Here is a 13199-nt window from a genome sequence, read left to right on the forward strand (position 1 = left end):
CTGCCACTTTGCAGAGTGATTTGTCTAAACTGGAAAACTGGGCAACAAACTGGAAAATGAGGTTCAATGTTGATAAATGCAAGGTTATGCACTTTGGCAAAAATAATATAACTGCAAGTTATACACTAAATGGCAGTGTGTTGGGAGTTTCCTTAAATGAGAAGGATCTAGGGGTCTTTGTAGATAACACGTTGTCTAATTCTGGGTAGTGTCATTCTGTGGCTACTAAAGCAAATAAAGTTCTGTCTTGAATAAAAAAGGGCATTAACTCAAGGGATGAAATCATAATTATGCCTCTTTATAGGTCCCTGGTGAGGCCTCATCTGGAGTATGCAGTGCAGTTTTGGACTCCAGTCCTTAAGAGGGATATAAATGAGCTGGAGAGAGTGCAGAGACTAAGTGCAACTAAATTGGTTAGAGGGATGGAAGACTTAAATTATGAGGGGAGACTGTCAAGGTTGGGGTTGTTTTCTCTGGAAAAAAGGCGCTTGCGAGGGGACATGATTACACTTTACAAGTACATTAGAGGACATTATAGACAAATATCAGGGGACCTTTTTACCCATAAAGTGGATCACAGTACCAGAGGCCACCCCTTTAGACTAGAAGAAAAGAACTTTCATTTGAAGCAACGTAGGGGGTTCTTCACAGTCAGGACAGTGAGGTTGTGGAATGCACTGCCGGGTGATGTTGTGATGGCTTATTCAGTTAATGCCTTTAAGAATGGCTTGGATGATTTTTTGGACAGACATAATATCAAAGGCTATTGTGATACTAAGCTCTATAGTTAGTATAAATATGGATATATAGAATTTAATTAAAAGTAGGGAGGGGGGGAAGAAAGCTGGGTTTTCATTTGGAGGGGTTGAACTTGATGGACTTTGTTTTTTTTTCAACCCAATTTAACTATGTAACTATGTGCAATTGAAATTTGCAATTCAATAACAGTCTAAGGAAGAATATTATATTGTGAGATGCAAATTGTAATTCCTATTTGTGCAAATAGTTTTTCTCTTTGTAACTGTTATTTTATCCCCCGCCCCAAGTGTGCATAATTTTGCCTCCCTTTTAGAACTTTGCGATTTTGCTAGTGTTTTTAAAGCTCTATGGTATTGACCATGATTTCTTGAATTACTCTGACGAAACTGTTTATCACATGGTTTATAAAACATTGTGCTCTGCTTTTACTAATGGTGCCAAAGTTTAATTTTCCCATTTGCAGATTTGGCGATACGTCTTTACAAGAAAGCATTAATCAGGAAAATTTGGAACATTTGGAAGAATATTATAGAATGTGTACTGAAAAAGTTCCTTCGGAGTGTAAGTATATTATCAAACTTAGGGGCATGTTTATCACACAGTGAAACTAGAGCTTGAGTGATTTTTGTATTTTATGGAATTGTTAGGGATTTATTTATAAAAGTGTAAATGTGAGAATTAGCCCTTTAATAAATATTTCCCTTAAAATTTAATACAAGTGAATGACCCACACTGGGTCTTCCCCATGACATCTCTTGAAATGATTTAGCACACATTAATTTATTGGAGTTTTCCAAATATGTATTACATGGTCCACCCAACATAGTTTTCTACAAGTGTTGTAAAAGGGCCACTCGTGGCTAGTGCGCACCTGTCACACAATAAATGCAATAAACTCAAACACTTTTATTGATGAAGCAGCCTCTTGCAGAGAAACATCTGACAGTCAGACTGGGCACTGGTTGCCAACAAAGACCTTAGTCACACAATGGGCCAGATTTAATTCAGTGAGTAAAAGTTATCTCATCGTTTATCACATGAAAAGTCATGGACAAGATTCAATTTGAGGAGAAAAAACTTTTCTCCTACTTCAGATCCAGTTTTTTCTTGTCAACTTCTATAGAGTTTTCACGTGATAAACCATGAGATACATTTTTCTGAATTGAATTGAATCTCGTCCATGACTTTTCACATGATAAACCTTTTTCTCGGTGAATTGAATCTGGCTCTTTATAAGTTACTCACACACATACACAGCTTTCTCCCATCTGAAGCCTCCAGGGCACTTGTCATGTAAGATGCATTGGCAGGAGTGTCAATAGTTGTACAGGGGCCCCTTTTTGCTAAGTAACTCTTACCCCAATTCTCTGCCGAGGCCTTGCTTGTAATGCCCAAGCTTTTTTCACAGGCTCTCTACTAACCTACACCTGAATGCTCAATTCCCTATCTCTGGTGCACAATCATCTCAGGGCTGTAGCCCAAACTATTACTCCTTGTTGGGGCAACAGGCTGCCCATGCTTGCTAGCCCTTTCTAACATTAACTCCTACAGTGAATGCACTTGCCACTGCTATCCACTAGCTAGCCCGAATGGTACCAACCTTCCCAAGGGCCTGGCCATTTCACTCTGCTGCTGCTACTAGATCTTGCAGGCCAAAAGAGGAGGTGCCTCAGTAAGGCATTGTCTTATATGGTCTCTAAGGTGGACTAGGCACCACCTACTGGGTGCACTACAGCATAGCCAAACTATTTATATTATAAAAATACATTCTTTATTTTTACCCCTTACAGTGTTGTCTGTCCTATGTACTGCAAAAATGTTCAGCACACTTTACCTGTATTGCACCAAAATAAGCCTTTATTCTTTCCCCTGCACTTGTGTTAATTGCCACCCTGTCCTTTTGGAATCCCAAAACATGTGGAACTAGAATTTGTCTTAAATTATTCACCTTACAGATGAATTTTGGTCCCTTAAACTACATTACTCAAGTTCTGATCTCTGCACAAGGCATATAAATGTACCCTTACAATTTTGCCAACTTTTTTACATTTTGCAGTGTATGAGTTAATACAGAGGATATTTCCAACAAACCTCTTCTTATTTCTCTTTTTTTCTGCCTCTTTATAACTTCCAAATCTATAAATCTCCTCTCCACAAACAACCATACCTTATTACCAACTATATTCTCTAACTTCTCTTCACCTTGCAGAATGGTACTGTATTTTAGGTTTATGATCCAATGTTTAAAAATGACAAGTTACCAGAATATATATCAATTCCTATTCATATGTTTATTATTCTGCATATATTTCCTCATTATTAAAGTGTGCAGTTCTAAAAAGTAATATTCATATTACTGTACTCACAGGTTAATGTCATACTTGCATCAAACTATGTTCAGTTGATTGCCTTAGAATGAAATGAGGGACATTTTATTCATTTTGTACTCACCTGCCAAGCAAAATGCTCAAAATCACTTAGTTAGCCATTGGCCCTATGGCTGTGGAACATGGAATATTTTTTCTGCTACCATACTTCTGTCATAGAAATGCTGAAATATACACAAGCAAACTAAGGTAAATGTCTTAAGAATGTAAGAAAGAACATGCCTCTATACATAAGAGGTAATTAAAGTACTCAGGGGAAACCCAGACAAACATGAGAAGAACATTTTCCAGATTAAGGACCATAACACTGCCAGATATTACAGTATGCTGTCCCTAGAACTACCAATGCTGGCACTTGCAGAGAATACATTGTGTGACTTCCAAATCAAACTGTAAAAATAGTTCAAGTCTGAGCCTGAACATTTAATATATATACTATTATAAAAGGGATTCATTATGTTATTACAGTTTCCTTTAAAATTGTGTTCCACTGTATTTATACAATTATTTTTAATTATCTCTGTAATGTTCTTTTAATATGCTTCACTTAACAGTTTGGATTAGTTATGGTTAAAGTTGTGTATTAATGGAAGAACCTCAGCTGTGCAAACAAATACACTTAGATAATAAAACAGCATTATAGATGCTGCTAAAACAAGGCGAGTGGCAGTAAAAAATCCGAAAGTATGTAAAAATCGAACGTTAGGTCATGATAACATCAAGTTCTTGTATGAATAACTATACACTGCACTGCTTTGGCTAACAATGCTAAGGAGATTTACTGCCCATTTCTGCTCCACAGGATTCATTATTTTTAATAAAAGTCTGTCAGACGTGACTGCTGTTTAAAGGCCTGACATGAAGTAAAATGAAAGTGTAAAATATAATGCAAGTTCAATAGCAACAGTGGAATAAACAGCTAGTTAAAAACTTTATATAGCTTGTATCTATAAACACATTTATTTGCAGTAAATAAAGGCACGCATTGTGTTTACATAGCAACAGTAAGCATCACGGGCTGATCATCATTTTATAGAATGTACTTTTTTCTTAAATCCTTCTCCCTTGTGCTTTAAGGATTAACTGCAGAGAAAAGAATAAACAAGATTTCATTACTTAAAAAAGGATGCAGGGGATTCATTAATTTAAGGTGGTGAAATAATGGAATTTGTAAAGTGAAGAGCAAGCAGTGCAGCAGCCAGGACTCTCAATCAGTAAAACACTTTCCTGTCTAAATCGTGTACAAATTATGGATTTCTGAAAACATTCCAAAAGCTGCAGGGCCTTATTGCACCTGCAACAAAATTGCTTTGTATCCCATGTAATCTATTGTCAAACAGATTTTCGAACCCTTGACTTTAAGTACCTTAAAACAGGGATGACGTCATACTCTAGAATCTCAAGAATTTCCCCTTCATCTTATAAAGTAATGTAATGTAAGTTTTAATAACGTTAGTTGAGTCCATTCACTTTCACGTGTAGATGCTGGCACCCACCTTAGTAGCCTGCAAAAGTAGTATGCACAAAAAAGTAGATTTACCCATCCCCTTAGGAGTGCAGCTGTCATTGGCCTTGAAGCAGGGGTCCCTCTAAGCCAGGGGTTTTCAAGCTTTATCAGTTGGCCACTTTGATGCCCAATATTTGTACATTGCTTCTCTTAAAGAATATCCAAGAAAACACTGGCACTCAAAGGCAAGTAACAGCAGGGTTATACCCTTGCGTATTTATTCTGCAAACGTGCAACATTTCGGGGTCAGACCCCTTTGTCAAGCAACACCGTGCACCAGGCACTGAACTGCTGAAGGCCAGGGTTGTGCGGGTGGGCTACAACACATTGCATTCTCTTAAAGAATAACAGTCAGCAGGGGTGTAACTACAGAGAAAGAAGACCCTGCAGCTGCAGGGGGCTCAGAGGTATGGGGGCCCATTATGCCCTAATATATGAGCAATTTCCACATATAATGGTAAATTAGGACAACCTCTGAATATATTGCCATAAAATTAATATGCCAGGGGCCCAGTAGCATCTAGTTACACCACTGACTGTCAGGCCTGCACTGGAATTCAAAATAGGTGCTGGCATTTCCAGTACAAACTATGTACAAACATCTATGGCATCTTAAAACAGCCCCTCTGGCATTTGCCAGAATCCACTGGTTGCCAGTCCAGGCCTCATAAGATTAAAGATATGTGAAACAGATATCTACTACATAATTGTTCTTTCCAAATTTCCCCCTAGATTTCTTTAGCACTTTTAGTTTGGGAATCACTTCTCTAAACTGTGCACTTTTTATGCAAATACAAATGATAGCAAATATATGCACGCACACAATATAGATCATTACACATAACAAACTGAGATGTGCACTGATGATTTTGCTTGAAAATACATAACATAGTACTGGTTCCACGCAGGCATTTCTAGAAATGTATATGGGAAAAAAGATTTCTTGCACTATTCACAGATACTTGACATAATGCAGCTGCTTTTCAGAGTGACCTTTAGTTTAGACTAAGAATATTTTCATTCATCCAGGTCATGGTATATCTAGTATAGGTAAATCTAAAAACAACAGGACTTGCTAAGTAATCAATGAAGACGTTTCACTACTCATCCGAGCAGCTTCTTCAGTTCAACTGACTGGTGTGGGAAGTTCTCGTCATATAAACTCTTCCAAATCTCTTCAAAGAGGAGACATCCGAAGAAATTCACAGAGGTGTTGATTCTGTGTAGTTACTGTTATAGGATTATCCAATGTGTCATGCAACTCCTAGAAACAGGTGTTACTTGTGAGAGTTGCCTGAATGGATGTGTGAAGTGTTCTGAAACTGCCTGGGTACAGATGTTAGAACAGCATTGTATGCAGCAGACAGGTGGTGTTGAAGACCCCCACCTCTGTTAAGGGATGGTTTCTCCACCTTGACATGAATCGCCTATTCATGACTGTACCAGATACTTAAAAGCAGTGTTACTCTCCAGGATAATTGACTGGTCCCATCACTTAGACAGTAAAGAATGGATAGAGATAGAGCAACAATCTACTGCTACACATTTGATTCATTTGCCGTGGATTGACAAAACCTACCGCAGGATACTACATAATTCACATCCATTACGTAAAAGCACTATGACAACCTGGCCAGCGGACACCCCCAAATTTCAGCCTTTCCTTTGCCGCTGGTACCGATCACAAACAACCCTGCATTTCCCTCCACACTTAAACTTAATGCATTCAATGGTCAATGGACATCTGCAGTTTATCCATATAATGGAGAAAGGACAACTGGCTGACCTGCCACTCCTCAGACATGGCAGATTTGCAGGACTATCAATACTGTCAGCTCAAGCATTTCTATGGTTATCTAGGAGGATCCAGTAAACTCTGAAGATCCCTCACCCGTTCGAAAAGCTGTGTAGCCATAACAATTCACCAAAGCATATAATATCTCTTATATGTAACATGCTTGATGTTACACTTGCAAGAGTGATACCTTTCTTAAAAGCCTCGGAACGCGATCCAAGAACTTAACTATAAAATTTTGAGTAGATGGTATTACACTCCTTTCAGATTAAACAAGATATACCCGGCTACAAGCAACACTTGTTGGAGTTGCAAAGGTGGGAACATTGCTCCACATATTCTGGGAATGCCCCAATCTCACAGGATATGGGCCAATAATTATACAAGCATGCTCTCAGATTCTACGTAGGGATATACCTGCTCGAATTCTACTATTCTGGGACACGGAAAACATGGAAGGCGTTCCTGATTTTGCACGAGAACGGCACTTACGTAATGCTGCCAAGATACTTATTCCTAGACTATGGAAATCCTCTACCTCCCCGACTCCTAAGAACTGGATAGATAAAGTCAATGAGATAGCTAAATTTGAGGAATTATCCACATTTTCAGGAAAACAGCATTCCAGCTTTAGGGACACCTGGCTGCGGTGGTTTCTATTTAGAGATTCAACTGAGTATAGACACCTTTTGAGTTCTTAAAAATACACAAACATATTTTGTAGTTATTAGAATATCAAGTGAGTGGGCATTCCTCTTACACTACCTGTCTTAGCCATTCTAATATGCATAACATTGTCATTAGCAAATCTCGCTACATTGTCATTGTCAACTCCTTCTCTTCCCCTATAATTCCAAATTTACATGCATTATTAGAACATAATTCAAGCACAATATTGTGATAGTCCAGTGGCTGCCTATTTAACAAATACAGTTTTGTATTTCCCCATTTAATGGATCTTCAGCAAAAGCTTTTGCTTGCTATAGAATTTGGTGGAGCAGAAAAGCCCATTAAGGTGTGACAGGGAAATGTTTCATTGAGATTATTTCCTAAAGTTTCTCATTTGTGAGGATACATTTTTAGATAACTTAAAATAACATTTTCTTATACTCACAAAGGGGTTGCATCTTTTCTAAAAATCTCAATTGACAGGGCATCTCAAATAAGATGTTAAAAACCTACATGCATGTTCCTATAACAATTCTGAGAAACTTTAGTCAAAGAATTATGATTTGCTAACTGCAGTTAAAGCAGCACAGATGCTTCAGAAAGAATATGGCTAAAAGTGTTGTATACTATATCCTGAACATACTGTACCAACAGTCCTATAACAGTAATGATTTTCTTTCACATTTCTCCACCGGAGCTGACCATGTTGAATGTTTCGTCAGTGACAATGCACATGCTCACTGTGCTCTGGACAGCTGGTTTAGAAGCTAAGGTTAGGGCTTGCTTGAATTTATCAAGCATAATCCAATGATTCTGTCATATAAGATGATGCCACAGGGAATGAATATTAAATGAATGTGCAGAATGCACTGCTCATCTTATATTGTGACATCCTAATCTATGCATACAGTATATTTTGGGTCAGTCCCTAAGCTCAGGTAATTTATAGCAACCTAAAGCATGCATTGTAGAACTGCACAAAAGAAAACGGGGAGCTACTATGGATATTTGCTGAGGCACAGATCTTCACTGCTAAAGGCAGTGGTTGACATGGACTAGTAAAAAAATAATTTCTATCTTACTTCTTTTTAAAGCTTTAGTTTAATAGTTTAGTTTAATATGATATTCAGTTTATGTAACTCTTTTCAGAATTGTTTCGAAGGAGCCTTTGGAACTGAAGCCTGTCCAAGGATTTTCCTAATATTATGTTACCATCTCCTAGTAATTATTCCACTTGCTGTCAGGCCCCCCATGGAGTTGTGTCCATCCAATAAGTAGACGGTGGTTCTAAATTGAAAAAGGTCTTCTAAATAAATAGAGCATGCCATAAATCCAAGCACACCCTTCCACACCCTAACACTACCAGATCTTCCCAAACCCAATCCATTTAAAAGTATACAAACCTCTTGGAGTCTCCAAATGTGGGTCAGGAGGAGATGCGTCTTTAGGCCACTACTGGGACAAGGCCCCTGTCAATAAATATATTGAATACCTGGTTTTTGCACTGCCAAACAGGACAGGTTAGGAAATGTAGGGGGGGAAGGAGGGTACCCCCAAAAAAATGTACGATCTTTTTCAGACTATCACCCTTACAAAGTAAGACGCCAGCATTTTTTGGAACTTAGAAAAAATGTCAACTTTTTTTGAAGCAAGTCCTATCCACTCTATAGCATTTCGCCTGGTCTGAGGTGGCGAAGGCAAGTCTGGCGCAAGAGGTAACGTTCAGTAAAATCCGCAAGTTAATGAATTAGCATAGTTACGTCCCTTCGCCTGAGAGCAACTTCGCCTGGCGTTAGGGTGCGAAGTAGCACTAAAGTCTGTCTACTTTGCTAGCGAAGTTACCCCAGGGAGCGTTAGTAAATCGGGGAAGTGGCAAAATGACTTCACGATGTCGAATTTTCGCTAGCATTAGCCACTTCGCCCTTTAGTAAATTTGCCCCTACATCTCTAGTCACACCACAGTAGAAGCATTGCACCTTTTGCTTTACAATGGATATCTGCTTTATCTCGCCCACACTTCTCAGCCACATCTCAGGTGCCTCTTCTTTACCTTTGGCTTTAATCTATTCCATACCCTACAGCAGGGGTGTCCAAACTTTTGGCTCGCCGGGCCACATTGGAAAAAGAAAAATTGTCTGGGGCCACACATGAAATACACAAACACGTTTGATTTGTAACAGTAAAGGAAATACACAGAAAAGAACTACAATGCCAGTTGGATAACCAGATGGAGCTATACACTGGAATATGGGACACCTGGATATTTAATAGACTTATTATTATATTATTATTACTAACTGGGCAATGGGCAGAGTCCCCCCTCCTCCTATTTCCTCGGGAACCAAGCATTTCAAGCTGGGCCACATTCATATGCATCCTGGGCTGCATGTGGCCCTCGGGCCGCAGTTTGGACACCCCTGCCCTACAGTGTTACTCAAGTATCTTAACTTAGCAGTATAGCAGGGTATCTAACAACTGCAGATCCACACAAAATAAATTAAGCAGAAATAAAATACTGCAAAGCAGATGCTACACAATAGCCTGAAGTGTTAATATCAAAGAGAGCCAGTGCTTAGCCATTCAAACAAAATCCACAAAATCCATTTTCCCCAGAGCACAGACATAATGATGAAGTTATGAGTTCACTTCATCTCAAAAACCTCAGATGTGTAGGTAAAAATAAAACCATTCTTCATATTCCTTTACACTCTTCCATTCTTAACAACATTGAACTTGAAAGCATTAATTTCTTTGGTCTGCTTTATTTTTATTTATTTTTTAGTAAGAGGCAACCATATTAGGGGTCAGATTTTTTTTTAGGGACAATTTTTCATGAAAATCCAGTGCAAGGTGCAGATCACAATGCAGTTGCTTTCTAACATGTGTGCGCAAGTTTGGGAATGGAAAGAAAGGGGGGGGGGGGGCTGTGTGCCCCCTGCCTACCTCTCCTGAATACAGGGCTGGTATTTTTAGTTAAGTGTGTGTTAATGAGATATTATATATTTTTTATTTTGTGCATGTTTTCATTTGCATTTTATAATTAAATAGTCATGATTAAAGTATTTGAATCTATGGCTGATTATTTTGTGAAATCTAACTTGACTTACTTTCTAGCGTAGGCACTAAATTCTACCAATTATCTCTAGCAACCAGCCTTTACATGCCCATTCTATCTTGTAGCTGACTTATAAAACTAATTATAATTATGATTGGTTGCTATGGTTAAATACGCTAGTGCAATTCAGCACTTCTGTTTGTTTTCTTTAAATATGATACCACTTTGAACTACAGTGCAGCTGCTATAGAATATTATTATTTTGCTTTATTTTATTTTTGGCAGACAATAAAGATTGTTTTTCATATTCTGCAGTGGTTTGTGCATAGATTTTATTTATTGACAAGTCCTTTTTTTTCTTGTTTTTTGATACAGGTATGGGAAACCTGTAATCCAAAAAGCTCTGAATTACAGAAAGGCTGTTTCCCATAGACTTTATTATAATAAAATAATCCAATTTAAAAATGATTTCCTTTTTCTCTATAGTAATGAAACAGTGGCTTGTACTTGACCCCAACTAAGATACAATTAATCCTTATTGGAAGCAAAACCAGCCTATTTGGTTTATTTGATAATTAAATGATTTTCTAGTAGAGTTAAGGTATGAAGATCCAAATGACAGAAAGGTCCATTATCAAGGAAAACCCTAGGTCCCTTACCTGTGTATGAATGATAGAGACACAGGCAGATATGAAATTAACAAGCAATTGAAGGAATCTGGAAAAAAATGACTAAAACAAGGGCAGAGGAATTATATTTTGCATTCTGTTTTTTTAGGTCCACAGTTAATGCAGGAACAGAGTGATTTGAAGGAACTCCTTGAAAACCTACACCAAAATACACAAGCCAAAAAGAGGAAGAATGTAGAAATTATGTGGTTGGCAGCTACAGTAAGTCTGACAAAAATGGACCAAAGTTCCTTAAAAGGAAATTATAATTGTGCCTGAACCCAATACAGTATATATGAGAGAAGTACTGGGATATGGATTTGCTTAAAATTATTACAATATCTACAACTCTTGTGTTTTGTGGTGAAGGATCTTTAGGGATAATTTTTTAATCCCCAGAGTACTTTGCCTACTGTATGTGCCCCACCCCAACCACTTGGATCAAGCGCTGCCTAACTCCAAAAGGAATGCAGAGGCCTGCGGCAATGCAGAAATCAGCCTGCAAAGTGCATAAAAATGACTTATCAAGGCCTGGTTTCTGCATTCAGAGGTAGCACTGCCATGCGGAAAGTTGAGAAACTCGCCTCAGGCATTAGGAGCTCCTTAGTTACCAGGGATGGAAAAAAATTCCTGGTAACTTTAAGATCCAAATTCATTTAACCAGAAACCTAAAAAAAATGTTAAGAATTAAGGGTTTGTATTTATTAACATTGGAGACAAAAATCACTGGTATAATGCTCGGATCAACCAATTCGATATTTGCTTGTAGGGGATTGTTCAAATCTAATTGGTTGCTATGGGTAACATCACTGTTGATGTTTGTCTCCATTGTTAATAAATACACCCCTAGTTGTAGAACTATAGCACTATAATTGCTTTTTATTTCACATTTTAAGCATGGGTATTGAATCTGTCATTTAGAAACCCATCATCCAAAATTCTCTGAAATAACACCAAATGGGCACGTTTGACTGATTTCATTTGTCCCCTATAATAATAACATAGTACGTTGTATTTGATGTGAAAATACCAGGTCCCACACAATATAAATAACAGATTCTATTCTTGTATTATTAACAAAGATCACTGTAACCAAACTAAATGTTAAAAGCAGCGTGTCACCTCTAATGAACACTCATTTGCTTTTTAAGATAAATGTGCTGTCAACTTAATTAAATAGATGCGTTTTTGTTTTGCCTGAGATGCTTAGTTTAAAAGTTATTTGCAGATAAAATACGTTTTTCATTTTCAGTTCTTACCTATTTGGATTTTAGAAAAGTGCCGGTAGTGCTGAGATGTGCTACAAACATTATCATGCAATTTAATTTATCATTTCCCTAACCTGACAGTATACTGAGTTTGTGGACAACATTAGAAATCACTTTTATAAAAGTAATATGAGAGGGCTTGCTAATGTCCACTTTAGCTCTTGAAACTGAATAACTTTCTCTATATGGAAGCACACACTACTAACTAGTCAGCTTATACTGTATATTTTATATATTAGTGTATTCAGGAACAAACTGCATCACTGGTTTTGAACCCCCTTTTTTACTGTAAGGATATCCATGCTGGAATGCTCAGATGTGATTACAAAATATATAAATTATTATATAATGTATTGTAATCCCCTAGTAAATAAGGGGTCTTTAAATAGCCCCTAATACAGTTTATGGCAGAGACACATGCTGCTATTTCGGGAGATTAGTCGCCCAGTGACAAATCGCTTCTTCTTCGGGCGACTGATCTCCCCAAACTGCCTTCCAACCTGCTAGAATGTAAATCGCCGGCGGGATGGCACTCACAACGGTTTGTTTTCTAAAGTTGCCCGAAGTTGCCTGACAAGGAAACTGTGGGCGACTTCGGAAAGCTAAAGCGATCCCACCAGTGATTTACATTCTTGCCGGTGGGAGGCAGCTCGGGAAGATTAGTCGTCCAAAGGAGAAACGATTTGTCGATGGGCGACTAATCTCCCGAAATAGCAGAGTGTGCTTCTGCCCTGAACCTGTACCATCCTGTAAGAAGCATTTGTTTACCTGTTATCAGCTAAAAATAGTCACGGTGTGATCACTTTCCCCTGGGATAGGTTAGGACCAGGAAGGAATTAGGTTTCTTTAACTCTTTCCTGTCCTGGAGATGAGCACAAGTTCCAGAACCTTACGAATGTCAGTTGTAGAGAATGAGATAGAGATATCAATACATTGATATGGTTATAGAATACCAAGCAGAAAGTTAGGATCCAGGAGATCAAGCTGTATCCTGTATAAGTAACTCAATAGGTTACAGTAGAAAAAAATAATTAACCTCATGTTGTCTGTAATTCTGTTGGCCTGTTTTGATGTAGTTTGTTTGATGTTTC

At 38.0% G+C, this 13199-nt stretch overlaps 1 protein-coding gene across 5 annotated transcripts in view; it reads left to right on the top strand.

Moving 5' to 3' along the window:
* Window positions 1–13199, top strand: part of LOC108704365 (type II inositol 3,4-bisphosphate 4-phosphatase) — a 339921-nt gene that overhangs the window by 298190 nt on the left and 28532 nt on the right. For all 5 annotated transcript variants that reach the window (XM_041579561.1, XM_041579564.1, XM_041579563.1 and 2 more), the window contains 2 exons: window positions 1223–1320; window positions 10950–11062. In XM_041579561.1, the coding sequence (XP_041435495.1) occupies window positions 1223–1320; window positions 10950–11062 (211 nt within the window). The remainder of the gene's footprint in view (window positions 1–1222; window positions 1321–10949; window positions 11063–13199) is intronic.

This window comes from Xenopus laevis, chromosome 1S (genome assembly GCF_017654675.1).
Source record: "Xenopus laevis strain J_2021 chromosome 1S, Xenopus_laevis_v10.1, whole genome shotgun sequence".
Taxonomy (NCBI): Eukaryota; Metazoa; Chordata; class Amphibia; order Anura; family Pipidae; genus Xenopus; species Xenopus laevis.